Source organism: Pieris rapae, chromosome 9, assembly GCF_905147795.1.
Source record: "Pieris rapae chromosome 9, ilPieRapa1.1, whole genome shotgun sequence".
Taxonomy (NCBI): Eukaryota; Metazoa; Arthropoda; class Insecta; order Lepidoptera; family Pieridae; genus Pieris; species Pieris rapae.
Genome location: NC_059517.1, coordinates 6,982,124 through 7,000,916, shown reverse-complemented (window position 1 = coordinate 7,000,916; position 18,793 = coordinate 6,982,124). Strand labels below are relative to the sequence as shown.

General features: G+C 32.8%; 1 protein-coding gene across 1 annotated transcript; it reads left to right on the top strand.

Moving 5' to 3' along the window:
- The first annotated feature begins 2,207 nt into the window (after positions 1-2,207).
- On the top strand, positions 2,208-3,270 carry LOC111003709 (DNA replication complex GINS protein PSF1). Its single transcript, XM_022274367.2, has 3 exons — positions 2,208-2,482; positions 2,558-2,622; positions 2,774-3,270. Exons 1-3 carry the CDS (start codon positions 2,411-2,413, stop codon positions 3,222-3,224), a joined length of 588 nt encoding a protein of 195 aa, XP_022130059.2. The 5' UTR covers positions 2,208-2,410; the 3' UTR covers positions 3,225-3,270.
- Positions 3,271-18,793: the final 15,523 nt, after the last annotated feature.

The following is an 18,793-nucleotide window of genomic DNA, read 5'->3' as shown; positions in this document are numbered from 1 at the left end:
TTTTATTGGCTAAACTGAAGTAGTAGAATACCTCCAAATAAGTTTTAAAAATATAAAGATAGCGACAACCCGAAAAGCGGTGCATTGAAGGGCGCATAGAAGGCACAGTACTCCGGACCACTGAATGATCTGATGCACCCAATTGCGGGTCAATAGAGACTTAATAGTTCTCCGAATGTGAAGTCAGCAGAAGGTCTATCTAGTATTCGCGTAATTGTGGGGACCATTTGTATCAGGTCGTAGTCTGAAGAAAAAGTCGTGAAAGGATCTTCCCGCATGTTGGGCGTTAAAATCGCCAAGTATATCGATTTCAGCTGTAGGAACCGTTTCGAGCAAGGAATCTATAGCCATTTGAATGTGCTCGATGAGTCGGTTAGTTACATAATTTCCGATATGGGACCTATTCAGGCACGCATCGCAGTCTACGCGGAGCCAGGGGTTAGATAGGTCCCTTCCTTCAAGCGTCCCGAGGCGACGAGAAAAGATATCGTCTTCGTACTACTACGTACACGCAAACTGTTGCTCGCAGCACAAATGAATGTTCCAATTTGTACCCCGGGTAGGAGAGGTAAGAAGTATAAGCCGGGGAGGATAATTCTGAGTCTCAGTAAGGAAGAATAAGGCCGGATTCGCAATTTCTAGGTAAAATTGAACCGCGCTCCGGTGCTCAGTTCTAACCTGAACTGAGCCCCTAACATTGGTAGTCCACTGTTAGCGTGGAAGGGGTTGCCTCCGGTGAATTTTTCCGTTTGCCCCGAGATCGAAACCTATACAATTCAATTCACCCAAATGTTAAGAGTGTGTTCATTAGCACACACGTTTATAACTTATGTTTAAATGACTTTATGTTATAATAATAATTAAATTAAATGTTATAATAATTAAACATTAATAGGGAACATTAATAATTTTTGAATAAATCACAAAGTAATTACCTTCCGATATTTTATTTTCGTCGATAAAAATGACAACGGACGATACTAGCCCATAAGAAAACTAATACCAACCTACGTACCATACGACAAACATTGTTTTACATCCTATAGATGCATTAAGATGGTGTTAGAAAGTAGTAAGTTCCACCACTTTTCTTTTTTGCTATGCTTATTGGCTATACTCTATGCTTTTCATTACTGTAGTTATGGTGAATTAAAGGTGAAATATCGATTTCAGCTGTAGGAACCGTTTCGAGCAAGGAATCTATAGCCATTTGAATGTGCTCGATGAGTCGGTTAGTTACATAATTTCCGATATGGGACCTATTCAGGCACGCATCGCAGTCTACGCGGAGCCAGGGGTTAGATAGGTCCCTTCCTTCAAGCGTCCCGAGGCGACGAGAAAAGATATCGTCTTCGTACTACTACGTACACGCAAACTGTCGCTCGCAGCACAAATGAATGTTCCAATTTGTACCCCGGGTAGGAGAGGTAAGAAGTATAAGCCGGGGAGGATAATTCTGAGTCTCAGTAAGGAAGAATAAGGCCGGATTCGCAATTTCTAGGTAAAATTGAACCGCGCTCCGGTGCTCAGTTCTAACCTGAACTGAGCCCCTAACATTGGTAGTCCACTGTTAGCGTGGAAGGGGTTGCCTCCGGTGAATTTTTCCGTTTGCCCCGAGATCGAAACCTATACAATTCAATTCACCCAAATGTTAAGAGTGTGTTCATTAGCACACACGTTTATAACTTATGTTTAAATGACTTTATGTTATAATAATAATTAAATTAAATGTTATAATAATTAAACATTAATAGGGAACATTAATAATTTTTGAATAAATCACAAAGTAATTACCTTCCGATATTTTATTTTCGTCGATAAAAATGACAACGGACGATACTAGCCCATAAGAAAACTAATACCAACCTACGTACCATACGACAAACATTGTTTTACATCCTATAGATGCATTAAGATGGTGTTAGAAAGTAGTAAGTTCCACCACTTTTCTTTTTTGCTATGCTTATTGGCTATACTCTATGCTTTTCATTACTGTAGTTATGGTGAATTAAAGGTGGAACATAGGGGGGTTCGGTGGAACGCGGGTGGGTTTCCAATTTTCCATAACGTTACGCCAACGTTGAGTATTCGCTAGAGATTCGATAATATAATGTTTGTTAATTTAGCACAAGATACTTGGCAGTGACATTATCAATAAAAATATATAATGTGTTTTCTGCAATGACAACTGACAATTGAATGAAAAGATGCTGTTTTCTAAATATTTTGTTTAAGTTACAAAAATATTACAAATTATGCTAATAATCTATACAATAACGTCAATAACCGTGGTTATAAATAGTATTTAGTTTTTTTCAAGTAATTTTGATATATTTAAAATCGGTATTTTCTCCCACCACCATTACAAGTAAAAATAAAACCAACTCTAGGGCTGAAAACCAAACTCGGCATGTTCGGTGAAAAAGTAATAGAATTATTAAAAGAATCTGAAAGAAACCGGGAAACACTGAGTGCATTTAATGTAAACAGTTTTCTTACATGTATATTTGTTTTTTGATTTTATTTGTAAGACTTGATTTGTTAATTTTTGTTGCAGGATGAAAAGATTCGACAAATAATTGAAGAAATGCACATTTTGTTTAAATTAAACATGAATGATGCGTAAGTAATACTTTATGTATAATCATATGATGTTGATCCTTTACAAATTACATATGAACTTGTAGTTATGGCAATTTACATACTTAGCCTTTTGCATTCTAAAGTCTTATCTATCAAAATTCATACATTCATATAAATTTTATAATTTCAGAAATGCAACATCAGAGAATAAGTCATTGTGGACAACTGTTCAGGTTCGTCATTCAGCACTAGAGCGCAATAAAAGGTGCCTATTAGCTTACCTGTATGATCGCATTAATAAAATCAAAACTCTGAGATGGGAATTTGGCTCAGTCCTACCTCCAGATATAAGAGAATTATTATCTGACAGTGAATATGATTGGTTTTCTAAATATTCCACTAATTTAGCAACATTTATGAGGTCTTTGGGCCAAGATATTGGTTATAGTGGTATTGATCTAACAGAGAATTTGAGACCTCCTAAATCATTGTATATTGAAGTGCTTTGTATAACACATTATGGAAAATTAGAATTAGAAGATGGTGATGTTGTTATGTTGAAGAAAAATAGTAGACACTTCCTGCCTACATCTGAGTGTCAAACACTTATAAGACAGGGTATTTTAAAACAAATTACATAGTTATAGGCATTAGTGGTTTTGCTAATAAAAGTCGTAGGTATAATTATTTTGTTTTGTTTACATATGTTATTGAGTTTGTTAAGACCAGCTAAAAATCTATGGTAAGTGAAGTAATTGTTTAGCAAGATGCATTTATAACATTAATGACTACAACTAATGATATTTAGACTAAAGTTTTGTTACAATGTGAATGTATACTAACATTCACATTGTAATATCATGGAAATTTATAAATAAACCATTAAGCCCATTAACCCTGAGAGTAGTCACTTCTTTTTGTTTCATTGATAATGTTTCTTAATAAATCATAATTAGTGAGATAAGTATCTAGTATCAAGTAACTCAAACTCAATACAATATTGCTTAAAACTAGGGTTAGTTTATTACTCTATTGTACGAACTGAGTTATTATTAACCATAGCAGCAGCTTTACAGCTTGAAGTAAATTAAGAGTCATTATGGAAGAAAATCTTAAATTGCAGTTATTAAACTGCAATTTAAGATTTTCTTCCATAATGTTTGTCAAATTTTGCTAATCATGATAAGAACAAGTATATACATATTTCCATATCAGGGAGCGTTTAAGTTTTACGTAACGAATTTAGGTGGGGAGGGGGGTGAAGGGGGTTACGTTGCGGAGCGGGGATTGAATTATACGTCATTGTTAATATCAACTTTCTGATACTTTACATCACATATATTTTTTTAGGTTTAATGAGTCACTGAGTGGTGATAAAACGTTTTACTATTGGGTACAGAGAAACGTTACGGCGCGTTATATGGGGGAGGATCAAGAATCTCCAAAAATTACGTATATGTACTTGAACGCTCCCTTACATGTATACAGAAATATATAGATTTTTGTGTATTTTGTTAAATATATCTTCTGTTACTTATTCTATTATCATTTTCCTTGTGACAGATTCGTAAAAAGTATTGGCGCGTTTACTTTGGCGCCCTTCCAGCGGGAATAACAGATTTTTGTTTGACGCAGCGTTTTCTCTGTTGCCAGGCTTTCTAAATAAATAGTGCGGGATGTCGGAAATCGAATTGTGATTAGATGAGAAAGCTATTTTGGAATTTAGCTTCTAGATTTATTCTATACTTTGTGGTAACGTAATATTATTAACATTAAGTTTTGATTCATAGTAGAGGTGTAGTAATATAATTAGTAGAGCTCGCTGCGCTGAATTGAAGAGATCAGGCCTCGAGAGATTTCTATTATAATATATAGTTTATAATAGTGTGGTGGAAACATATCTCAACCAGGACATTAAACGTTACGACCAATAGTTTTTTGTATTTTTGTTTGATTTTGTTTTGTGTTTGAATGTATAATTATGACATCATGACTTTTAACTCTTAAATGACTCTTGAGTACAGATTGAAGCGTACGTCGTACGGCATATAAGCGTCATCTAGTAGATAATATGATGAAACGTTTGATATATCGATGATATAACGAAACGTTTGGTTTCTAGTTTGGTAGTTATTAATAATAATCTATTTCAGATATTCGATTTGTGTATATCTTCTAAATATATGATACACGTGTTAAAATCAAAACGAAATACATCATAGGAATAAGTGCAATAATAATATTAAAATTAAATAAGCCATGACAAAATCAGCCTGAATGGTCGACCATTTCTCTATTTTCACGGTTTATATTTCACTCAGGATTCTGTCGCTGAGCGTTTTCGTTGATTTATGTAGGCCAGTTACATTATATTAGAAGTGCCCTTTATTGCAAATCGATATATTTTGCTCATTTTACCCACTTCAAAACGTAACATACGAGCTTCAGAAAGTTATTAATGACAATATAGGCATACAGGTCTCATTTGTTTTATTTACTGGTTTCTTTTTCTTTACAAAAACCACAGACTAAAATGTTTACAAAACTATGAAATTGTGGAGGTTGCACCTATACAAATATTTGGCATTGACTTATTTCTTAGTTATATTTTTTTTATGATTGTACCACGAGTGAGGAAGTGTTTTATACAATACGAATCTATATACACGTTACAAAAAGCCGTTCTATCTTAAAGAATAACCTCGTAGTTCTAGTATTTAGATACTAACCAATTCACACGCATCGGGTACACTTCCGGTATGTCCAATGTTCATACTAACTGATACACGGGTTACAGACAGAGAGCATTTTTTATTTACCAATAAGCTATTTATATGTATGAGCTGTAAATTTGTGAACATGACGTCCACAATATATTATACACGTTGGTCGAAGTGTATCAAATAAATGCTTCGTCTATAAGAGTTTATGTAACATACTTTCAAGCTGTTCAAACACTGTGACGTCAAACTCTAAAATCCGCTAACAGTTATTTCGACCGCAAAGGATATAGACAAGATCACGACCTTAGCCGCTGGAGCTTGAAGATGGTCTGTGGTTAGACTAGTCGAGAATCCTTCATATGCAAGATGGTCCTCACTTGAATCTTTGTGTAAATCATAAGTGTTCATTTATGATAGTATGGAATCTAAACTTTTCTTAAATAATAAATTCGATTTATAGTTGTAGGTTACAATAATAATCTTTATTTGACAAAAATGTATCATACTTTATTTGTGTTTTAAATTCCCAACCATATAGAAATTTTCCTACCCTCATTACTTTATATTTTCACAATTTCGGCAGCCTATCGACGTAAATGTCTCCGTGTCAATCACCCGTCAACCATATCTATTGATCGGAAAATCTGAAATATGTGTAAACTTTTTGTTAGCTAGATAAACATGGATGGATTGTTCGGTGTTTGAACGAAAAACTGTAAACTGTAAGCACACGCTACGGTTCGGTTTCATTTGCAGTTTTTATGTTGCCTCGTTAAATACAAATGGTGGTTTTTATAAGCTATAAGCGTTTTGTATGCATGAAAATTTTAAAATACTTTTGATTTATGTCTTTTTATAGGGTGCCGATGAATAAATCATTATGTTCGATAAATCATTGTTTGTGCATTTTAGTTCCATATACGATAGTAAATTGCTACTATTGCTTAGTACATACAGTAGTTTGCACAGCTTGAGTAACACGCTTTGCGTTAAAAATTGGGCGTTGGCTGTTTTATACACTCTTAATTACGGAGGGTTACTTTTTGTAGATTGCGTGTTCAATTGATTGAAATAATGATTTACTTTAATTGTCTTTTGTATTAAATGGTACATTGCTTTTAATAGTATTTGCCTAGCGACTACAATTCCATTCATTTATCGTATAAGTGGTACCTTATAATGCGTAAAATTTGAGGTACTTATATATACTGTGTGTCAAGCGGGTCAACTTTATCACTTATAAAAGTGTACAACTAAGTACTACTTATAACTAAAGATACATTTTATCTATTTATTAACACTTCGTTACATTTAAAAAAAAATACTTAAATGATAAGGTGAGCAACTGGCGGCCTTATTGCTTTCGAGCGATCTCTTCCAGGCAACTACTGTGAGTGAAGGAGAAAAAAAATGTATTAATTTACATAGGATAGGCAAGAAGTGCAATAATTTTCTAACATCGATTTAAGTTTTGATAAATATTTTTTTAATTATAAGTAATTTTACAGCTTATACTTATACATATTATAAGACAACACAGAAAGCCAAAACAGATTACATAGATATGAAACAGAAAACAAGAAAGTACCTACATTAAAAACTAAAGAAAAGTAAAATGTAACATTTGAAGCAACAAATAATACTTAGAAATTTAAAATTACTACTTAAACAAAATCAGAGACTTCCCGCTTCTTCAAGTACCTACTTCATGACATCATTTTTTTGAGGTGGAAAACGTCAATATCCCGATAATGGAAGATTCCATAGTTTTCCATAGTTCGATAAAACCCGAAACTTAGCGACAGGTAATTCGAGTTTTTACGAACAAAATATTAATAAGTAATAACGATGTCTTAGATATTGTTATACATAGGTTAAAATATATGTTCGTATCAATTGTCAAAAGTTTATATGAACAAATGAAATCAAAACAATTTATCGTTTGATATTGCACAGCGTGGACGGGGAGTCGCACTCGCGCGTATTGTTTGTTAGAAATTTAGAGCAGCATTCATTAAAAAGACAAAAACGTCACTTGTTCCTGATTCAGTGTACCTTTCCACTGAATACTAACGTGATTACGAGAACCCACTTCTTGTTTTTGGGCTAATGCATTCAGCTTCAATGTGAGGGTTACTCGTCTAAAAAGCGAGTTGTAATTTGAAATTACTTTAGATGGGTAAGTATCTAACGCCGTGAATGAGCCAATTTACTTTCTAACCATATTTAATGAAGAGATTTTGTATAAGATTAAACACGTTTCGTTGGTTGTATTTTTGATAAATATCTAGTTATGGGGTTGTGTAAACTATATCTCCAAAGATATTGATTGAAATTGAGTGATATATATTAAAATGTTTTATAAAAAAGTTCAATTATAAATATGCTATATTTATAGATTATAATAAGAACCAATGCAACTGAGGGTCCTTCAAGAAAAGAGCGTACTTACAAATTCTTGGCAGGCAACGCACTCGCGAGCCTTCTAGCATCGAGAGTGTCCACGGGCGGCGGTATCACTTAACATCAGGTGAGCCTCCTGCCCGTTTGCCCCCTGTTCTATAAAAAAAAAAAAGAACGGAATGTATAAGTAATACTTTTCTTAGTTGTTTCAGGATAAATAACATTGAATATTACTACGTGAATTTGTGTGAGTTTTAGATGCATTGCACGCGTGTACTTTGTAATGTTGTGAGATCTTTATATTCGCGTCTCGGTATGAAATTGGCGTCTCGTTTGATACTCGTAACATGTGTTCACGTAATATTCATATTTCTGTAAACTGCATTCAGTACGCGACTGTGAACTTTACAATCGTTCATACTGGGAAAATGTGTTTCTCAAAATAAAGTAAAAAATGTTTCGACGATTTAATTTTTATTTCGGTAAAAAATAAATGTTTGAACGTTGCAATGTTTTAACTTATATTGTGTTGCTATATATGTATTATGTATTTATATAATGAGATTATTATAAACTATGACTAATCATGTGATTTCTAATTCCTGATTCAGCGGCTGGAATTAAGTTAATGTTAAGACAGGAACACCTTAAATATTTAAAAAAATAAGTAAATGGTTGAAAATTTGAAAAACATATTTTAAAACTATTTTATTTTATGCATATTTTGTTATGAATATTATATGTAAGTACAATGTATGCATACATACCTCATTCCAGATAACCCAGTTTCCAGTAAATTTATACTTCAGTCATGAACTTAGAATTTGCAATACATCGTAACAAGGTTGTTTCCGATGTAGATAATAGGATTACAACCCAACCACCCTCCCTCGCGTCGCACTCGTCTAATTGCAAATGAATTTAAGGCGCTTTTGCCTAATTTACTTCCGTTTTTGTTTTATCGGGGCATCATTATAATAACTCTGATTGCGAAATTACCATTTGGTCCTCGTAACCATGGTGACAGTTCATTTACTTCTCGTAGGCTTTCTACGCCGTAGCAATGTTCTCTTTTTGCGGATTTTATTTTGATAAACCAATCATATAAGTAATTGATGGTGTTCTATAGCTGACGAAATTTATCGCAAATCTCTACTTGCGTTAGTATCAATTGATCAACTGGAGATATAGTCTTTATTATTTAGACTCTAGACCAGTGATTATCAAAGTGGTCTATATCGACCTAGGGGTCTATTTATTATCTAAATTTAGGGTCCACGATAGTGGATCTCAACAAATACACCGATAGTACCTATTTACTTACATCATACTATCTTATAATATCAAAACATATACATTATTTATAAAAGTATTTATGAAGTCAAAAACTTATATATGTTTATAAAATTGTGTAAGTTGTAGGATATTGGTATTCCTTTCGTGGTCGCAATACATTTTGAACTTGTAAAAACAAAAAAATATTCAAATCAATTAATAAATGTATAAATTAACATGTGTTTTACTTTAAGTTTTTAACACTAAACTTCACTACAGTTAGACATTTTCAGGAAATCAATATCAGGTAAGTAGGTGGTCTACCCAACACGGACAAACATGGCAAGGGGTCTACGACACAAAAAAGTTTGGGGAACTCTGCTCCTGACCCCTTAATGCCTACTAATTCTTATAGTGTAACAGAGATATTTATGTGAATAAAGTAAATGTATTCTAAAAATAGAATAAAAATTAAACTAAACCTAACGAAAAACGAATAGTAGAAGGTATTATATCAGCACTTGTATAAGAGACGTGAAGCTATTGTTTAAAGTGTCAACTGCAGTTTTAAATTACGAGAAGTGCTTTGGTGGAAGATTAAATGTTTCTCTACAATCGCCGCGACTTAAATGAAAACTTGTGTGGCCTTGATAAATATTCTAATACGTAATATACAAAATGTACGTATTTGAAAATGTAAATGTATACCGATGTTATCTTGCTTAGCATAAATTTTAGATACGGAGCTGTTTGCATACAAAGAGAGCAGTAAGCCTAGTGGTTAAAGGTGCTGTCTCAAACGCTCCGTCAAATACTTCGTCAGTGCACCAATAAATCTTACTATTAGTGGAATTAATCATACAGTATCCAAAAATATCGGGAGAAAACTGGTAAAGGGGTATTTATCGCGTTTCAGTAGGCGACACTTTTAAGTTTTATTTCAACAGACTCTTAACACCGCTATACGGTTCTGCGTTAAGCAAGGCACAATTTTCATGTTTTTTTATTTATTCAGGAAAAGGAAAACTTAAATAATGAGGTCAGAGCAGTTGCAGGATCCTTGTGGGAAGGGCTCTCGTAATGTGTGTCAGGGGTCACAAAACAATGGCCGCACTGACTTGTGACAGCTCACAATCCTTACTCGACGTACTCGTTGTTGAGCTGTAGACACGTTTGTGAACTTATGAGAGAAAGGGGACTACTTAGCTTTATCAAGTTGTTAAGCATACACTAGTTGTCAGCCTTAACGGTTATAGAGGCTTTTGTTAATTAACTGGTGTTATGGGATCTAGACCTTTCTGAGGGTTTCCTTAATACTTAAAGCATTATGATTCGTATTGTTATATATTGATGAGTAGATTAGTTATTACTATAAAGTTGTAATGCAATTTAGGATTCTAGTATAATAGTGAAACACTACTGAGCAATTTTTAGAATTACTACAATTGAATAATCTAGATTGACACTGTAATTCGGTAGTCCAAAAAGCTTTTGCAGCTTAAGACATGCGGAACTATTCAAAAGTCAAAATTTATTTATTCATATAGGTAACATAATGTACACTTATGAACGTCAAAAAAAGAAATATTAAATGAATCTAGTTTTACATCTACTGCCAGTTCTCAGATCAAGGGCGTAGAACGGAAGAGAAGAATTAAAATATTGAATAGAGAATGTTGAATAGGTAATTGTTATTAGTGCTGCAGTATTAATGTCTAAATAAATACATTCACACAACTGTGTATGAAGAAGCAGTTCCTGTACTTATTTTTCAGTTACTTTTAATTAAAATGAATGACCGTAGTCTATCAACGCTTACAAAGCGTTTAAAATTCCAGGCTTTCACGCGTTGCGAAAACATACGTAACGAAATTATAAACAAACTTTTGGGTTAAGTCTGAATTTTCAAAGTAATTAAAGGTTTTAACAGGGGATTAATTAAATTATTTGCGGATTAACTCATCCATAAGTCTCGCATGCTTCGGCGGATAATTGAGTTACTTTTTATGTCAAATCTGTATCAAACAGAATTAGAAGAAGTTGTTTGATGCATACTGACATATCTTGTTATTCACAAGGAGATTTAACAAACAAAGTTCGATAGACAAATATTAAGACTGTTTACGTAAGAAAAATACATCTTGTAACGAACCAGGAACTCGTTCTCAAAACGTGTAATGGAAAGATGCTTTATTTCTATCAAAAGACTTTGGGAGTCTTCAATACTAGTATATCTCATGTTTACTCAAGTTGTTCTAATAATCAATTTATGGGGTAAAAAAATTAGGTGGGAGATAAAAAAAGTTTTTAGTATATATGACTCCTTATATTTCATAAAAGTTTTTTTGCTTCTTTTACGGTTTTAGCCAAACATGACGTACGCAATATAAAACGGTGATCAAAGCAAGATCCTGCGATTGCCCTCAGCAGGTCACCTTTGATGTTCATTCACTCAATGATTGCGTAGGGGCTTGTCACTACTGACAAGAATATACCTACTGTCAATATATACAACTTGTAAACGTTCTTCAATTTTGCTACTAATTTTTCTTAAATTATCTACATTTTTTTGCATTAGAACTCTGTGCATCAGTATTTCCCTTTTGTACGCAATACTTGCTCATACATTATGAAGTATCCTGAGGAAACTGGCTTAAAACGACGACGTAGGTTGGTCTGATGACCGACCTGTGATGTAAAGTTAATAATAAAACAAGAGTGGAAAGTAGTCTGTGTCATGTTGTGTAGGTACCAATGTATGTACATAGTAGTATACGAGTGTATGAAATTTTAAAAACCCGGTTCCTTGACGCATGGCACGGGCGTCGATATCAATAGTTATATATATATATATTGTATATACAAATACTTTATTATTGTATACACATCTACCATTTACTATGCCTTCGATTTTTTTATTTTTAGTAGGTCATTTTAATCGTTTATACGTTGCGCATTTCGACGTTTCAGTGAACAGAAAATTGTACCCAATTTATGTTTCACCGTGTTAAACCATTTGTGTTATTTTTTTAAATAAATAGAACAAAAAGTTCCAAATTATTTATTTATTATCAGTTCTATAATCGTTTAAGTCAATCAGCAAAACCGGAACAACGGTTAGGCACTTGAAACATAAGTGGAAAACAATTGTTTACCGTATTTCTGAATAAAAGTGTGTAAGTTCAATTACTTAGTACAATATTAAACAAATTTTATATTTTTATTAGTATCTATTTAGGAATATGAGAAATGTTTTAATTTTTACGATTATTTTTATAATACAATTCAGTAAATAACTGAGTAAAATCGACTTTTAAACGAGTTATGTGCGATGTCGATTAATTGTCGTTGTCAGTTCGGTCCGTGTCAATGTAAAATACTTGTTCGTTCAATTACGTTGTTGACGCTTTTGGTGAAATATTTAAAATTCATACGGAAATGTGGGAATACTTGTAATTTTACAGGCCAAATAAACCAATTTAGTATAATGTGCGGTCATGTTTTCGTTAATTGCTTTCAACAGAAATCACTACCTGTAATTCAGATTAAAATTAATCTTAGAAATTACTTTGTATAAGTTCTATTCAACAATACTTGTTTTTCTCTATTAACAATAGCTTTTATTTTTCGGGAGATTGAATGTCATTTGAATTTGGAATGTGGTTTTGTAAGTTAATGTTATGATAATGAAAGAGTTCGATTACTCAAAGCAATTTTTCCCGCGCACCAACTGCCCACCGAATCATTTAATTAATTAGTAAGGAAAAATAATATTGACTTCTGGCTTAATTGTTCTGAGTGATAAGAACGTTACAACTTACAATATATAATTGTTGTTCCTTATACACTCACAGATTAATCAAGACAGGAAAAATATTATCAGTAAATTCCAAACTTAATTTAGTTATTAATTAACTAACTTAATACAAATTAATTAACTTAAAGAAACGTCGACTTGCACAACAATAATACGTATTATAAAGAATTAAAATGACCTGCTAAAAATAAAAAAATCGAATAAGGCATAGTATATGGTAGAACCCCTACGCATACGAAATTAAACTATTTGTGAGATACAAAGTACGACCAAAGGAGCCTCTTATCGATGCCCGTGCTATGCGTCAAGGAAGTTTTTAGAATGTCACACACGCGTATACCACTGTATACGGTTTTGAACATTTTTCATATGATTCAGATTAATGATTGAACTATTGAATCACGGTGGGGAATCAGTATTAGTCACTGAAATTGTGCGGAATGCTTCGACTGGTTTTGTTGTTTTGTATTTGTGTAGTTTCCAACAGGAAAAGTATTACCAATATTATTATGATATTTTTGTTAATTGAATTGTAGAAAAAAATAGAAAATAGATTTAAAATGTTTTGTGGTCAAACGGGAGGATAGATCGTATAACATTAATTATTATGTATTAAGAGTATCTCAGTTATAAATATCCGAAGAATATATTTAAGTAACTTTGTTCTCCTGATAGCTATAAATTGCTTGCCCGCTCGCTCTTGAGTAAAATATCGGAGGGATTCGTTTGAATGCAGATATGCGTTTATTGCACTGAACTCCGGGAATTTATTATAAGAAAATATGCCCCAAGTTTTCTGGATAATACTTCTATTCAATAAGATGGCCTGTAATACATTGCACTACTTTCCATTACTTCTACGTGACTACTCGTTTAAAATAAATATGTATTGCTTTGAATAATTCTATTTATGTCATATGTTTTAGAATTTACGTATCAGTCTGTTTAAAAGTTAAAAGTTTTAATGACGTATAAGTCATGATAAAAAGAAAAAGACGCAATATGGGCAATCAGTAATTGAGATCTTTCGCTAATGAATAAAGATTGGTAGAGGTGAGTTAAAGGGAGCTGCAGTGCGTGGAGCGAAGAGTTATGCTTTGATAGATGTGGAGTCATGTAGAGTCGGCATGTTAGCTATCGGGACATGTCGGTATCGGGTCTCGGTAACAAACTATGCGCAATTACGGCCGAACCCGACAAATGTTTACTGCGTTGACTTTATTGCATCGGAATATGGTATGCGTATGTGGCATGCTTCTAGTCTACGGAACTTTATGCCACGTTCTTGTTGAGATGGTTGGGTTTTGAATATATATCGGTTTAGTAATTGTGCATGAACAGGTTTGGGTTATGAGTTCCAACAGATTTATAGACTAATATTTAATTGATTTATACTTTTTGCACAATAATTATATAATAATATTAAACAATAAATAAAATAGATAAAAACATGGTGCAACAAGGAAAATTAAAAAAAGAAAAGAATGTGAAGAAGTAGGAAATCTAATACAAAATAATAATAATATTACAATAAGATAAATGGTAATAAACATATAAAACAAAGTCATGTTAGTTACACCACTTATTTTATAGTTATCTCTTCTCCGCTCCGATAAGCAGAGTAAGTCATAAAAAATAACTATAAATAAATAAATCAATTTTACGGTTGCAAATAGCATGTGGTGCCATCTGTTGACAAAACTACGCATCGAAATCGTGACAGTTCAAGAAATTCCGACATTGAGATGAGGAGATACATAACCAGGCTTTGATCTTGAAAAATATAGATATATATATGTACCTATATGATTTCTGATTTGTTTTTTAAATAGGCAAATGTAGATTGAGAGAGTGCCGGTTTATTCAAAATTTATTTCCTGACAGAAAAAAGAAATTTATGGGTTCACAGTCGGGATTGAGCCGCACATCTCTCTTGACTGGCTCTATTGAGACTCTCTAGCAACTAGGCCAACTCTCTCCTAGTATATTAAATATAAAACACATTAGCCCTAGACTAACAAATAAAAAAACCAGCGAGGATTATAAAATAATTAATCTACCGCGATATACTTTAATGGAGGACTCTCATCAACCAGATTGTTAATATATACTTTCGCTGATATTGTTTTATGATCGTAATAAAAGAGTTACAGCCAATTTGTCGCTGATACAATCATATATTCCTGGAGTCCCGACACATTTTGCAAAACTAACAGGAGGCTATGAGCGTTTCTATTCAAATGTATGCGCATCAGGAAACGATCTAATGTTAACTTTTGCTGACAATTTCCTCGACACTGTACAAACAAATAGAATACATAACAGATAAGCTGGTTTGTTGAGGCTAAAGCGGGCTTTGGATAAATTCATAACATCATACTTAATAACAATAAATAAAAGGGCATATCTAGAGAATGTGAAAGTGGCGTTTTTTAATACATACTTGTGTAATACATAATTGAGCGCACCCAACGTGCCATTATTAAGATATCCTATTGAAACCTTTCCGCAACTCAACTATAAAATTGTACAATGAAACAAAACTTAACTGTAAGACTGATACTTAATAGGAATATGCAGACTTTTTTGGAATCAAACACCCTCCACACCAAATCAAACAAAACGCAAACTAATATATTATAAGCAACCCAAAAATCGCACTTACTTTGGCCAACGCTTTTTCTCTTTTGGAGGCCCTTTCATCTTTAACCACTTCATTAAAAACAAAATTATTCCTAACATTTCAAAAATCATTACATACATTTACTAAAATGTCAAACAATATCTTGTTAACCTGTCCTATACTCATACAGAAAACATTCTTATTGTACAAAAATAGTTTAAATATATTATGTAGAAATAAAAAAAAAATACTGTTTACATGTGAAAAGGAAAAGACTGGCCCACAATACAGGGAATCTTAGCGCACTTTACTTTATCTAAATATTCTTGTATATTATGTCTAATAAATATTTTCATCCTTTTTTTATATTCATATTAGATACTGCTAATACGGATTGTACATTACGGCACACACTAATACCAATCAATAATAATTTATTTTATGTCTAACAGGGGGTGAGAAACGGGCAGAAGGCTCTCCTGAGGTTAACCATGCCCATGGATACTTACATTGAAGACTCGCAAGTACGTTGCCGGCCGAAATAGTTGATTGTGAAAAGACGGATGTCAAAGTGATACGGGTTTTCCTTCGTATGATGATGAAACTCAACTGTAGGCATAAATCCCAACAACTCCTCTGAACATTCTCTATGGTAAATGCAGTAGTAAAATGTCTTTCTTATCATTACTTCAGTTTATAGCGCTATATAAACATCTGTGAATTAATAATATACGTTTATAATTTTATTGGTTAGTATGTTATTTATGATTAAAGCATCAACACAAAAGTGAGCCTGTAAGACTAAACGGGTTTAAGACTAAAGTCTTATTAAAACTCAGAAACTTCAATATGTCTTATCATTTGAATTGTGTTGCTCCGTCTTGGTCCTGAATGTTGAGATCTCACAAGGGCCAAACTTGTTTAAAAGATTAATTTGTTTTGGATTACTTCGAAACTTTTTCTCTTGAGTTTGAAAATTATTTTTATTGCTTTGTGCTATTTTTTATATTTTCATTAAAACAGGGCTGTCTTTAATTAGTTCCGTCTATAAGATTATCTAATGGTGTATACTTCGTGAAGATTATACATTTTTGTACTAAGTGTCGTAGCTCCCTGATGGATAATAGGATAGTCAGAATGTTGTTTTTATCTCACACATAATTTAGACGAGACGATTATTAGGATGACCTAAAATTTTTACTACATAGGTACTAATTAATAAAAATGATCATTTTGCGAAAATTGTGCCAAACTTTACCAACATCAATGTAATGGGGATAATGTGTGGAGCAATTTAAAAAATATAATTGTTTTCGCTGTTGACTAAACTTTGAACAAAATTCATTATCATTAGGGATGTCACCTAACGTTTTAAAAAGGTCGGCGGCAAAAGTTTTGATTTAGGTTAATGTAATGTATTTATCTTTAGAAGTTTTAATGTAAATAATACAAGGTAACAACAACAACGAATGACATGTCGTGACGATAATTTGTGTGTTATTTATTAATTAATATTGATAAGATTTCATGGAAACATAAATAATAATCATCGGATAAAACAATACTGCAATGTTCACAGAGTAAAGAGAAGGGTAAAAACAAACGAGTACCAGACTTGACATAAATACCATGTTATGAATAACATAAATTAAAAGGCGCGAAATTAAAATATTAAAACAATTATCAACACACAATGCATAAAGTACACCAATCGTCTCTCTATAATGCCATCTGTTCGTGAACAAGCTCATCAAACAAAACATCGTGAGGAAACCGACATGTCTTAGACGCAAAAAAATCGACGGCGTGTGTCAGGCACTGGAAGCTGATCACCTACTTGCCTATTAGATTGAAAAATGATCATGAAACAGTTTCAAAAATCTGAAGCTCAAACCTAAAGAAGTTGTAATTTTTTTAAATTTTGTTTTAGCTAAGAAATGTTGAAGGCAAGACTAGCTGTAGGCAGAAGAAATTCTCGAAGGTGAAAGAAGCTCATCTCTTATTTACTGTGGCGTGACCTATTGGTCTGCAAAGTGGGCCAGCCCTGTGCCCTGAGCAAGTTATGAGTGCCCTCAATGTTATGAGCCCCCGTGTAATACATTTAGGAAACGAATAATCAATTTTAATTTCTCTCACAAACAAGCGCGACATGCAAGCTTTTTTTTAATTAATTGTGGAGAGGTTTTTTAATTAACGTTTCACATTACACGTCCGGCTCGATTAATGAGTGTTTTAATTTCAAAAGAAAACTTCAATCATTGAACATGAGTATTTACAGAAACGTTAATTTTGCAAATAAGTGAATTTGACTTGATATTTTTTTTTATTTTACCAACACGATACGAATTTGTTTTGCTCCTTTTCACTTCTATTATTAATTAAGGACTTATGAATCCGTCATAAACATTACTCTTTTTTATTTTTATTTTTTGTACTCCTACAGCTAACACAAAATACATATAATATCAAACAAATACACCGAGAACATAGCCACAGATGGAATACATGATATGTTATAACTAAAAAGATTTACAAAAAGGAACAAACAAACAAACAAACAAAAAAACTCTTACAGTATTTAACTTGTATTTAAAAATATTGTCCGTCCTTCCAACCTCGCTTTATAATTTAGAGATACCATACAAAATTCCTTAGTGCTTCCGAGGTGACAGTCCCAGTAACGCTCCAGGCACGTTCTTAGTATGTAAAGTGTCGAGTCAGTATGTATGAGGCTGACTTGCGACTCCCTTTAATTCGTCCCGACCGAGACGGTCTTGTTAGTAATTTATGTATTGCAGGCTGCGGACACAATATTTCGCTTCGTAACTGAGGAAATGATATACTATTGATTTTTTTACACCGTTGACAAGTATACAACAAGTAAGTTGTATATACATTTATATTTGTCAACGGTGACATAATCTTAAACCATATTTGTTACAATGCTTGTTGTTTTATAAATTGGATTAGGTCGTAAAAACGTGGATTTGGAAGTATCAAAGCTAAATCATACATTTTTATGTTTACACGATCGTCTTTGTTTAATTAAAAATAATAGCCATTAAATTTAGTCCCTTTCAATTTTGAATAGAATTGAATATATTAAATCCTGATTCTATTGAAACAAACAATCCTTTTTTACTTAAGATTACCTTACAAATGAGTCCTCAGCCTAAGCTAGGTGAGAGGCTCAGTAGGTATTTATTCACGGCATCCCGAGCTCGAGTCGACCAAATGGTATAATTCAACTCGTCAGGGCAATCTTGCATTCATATTTACAGAGGTTAAGGACCTTTAATTGTTAAAAACACAGTCACAGGGTTATCAATAATACATTATTATATTTCAGAGGTATCAGTCTATACTAAT

What these genes read in the sequence shown, in the direction of transcription:
- LOC111003709 (XM_022274367.2), top strand. Translation starts at nt 2,411, where the DNA reads ATGTTCGGTGAAAAAGTAATAGAATTATTAAAAGAATCTGAAAGAAAC. An exon ending in AAACACTGAGTGCATTTAAT is followed by an intron (nt 2,483 to 2,557) that starts GTAAACAGTTTT and finishes TTTTTGTTGCAG; the next exon opens with GATGAAAAGATTCGACAAAT. An exon ending in AAATTAAACATGAATGATGC is followed by an intron (nt 2,623 to 2,773) that starts GTAAGTAATACT and finishes TTATAATTTCAG; the next exon opens with AAATGCAACATCAGAGAATA.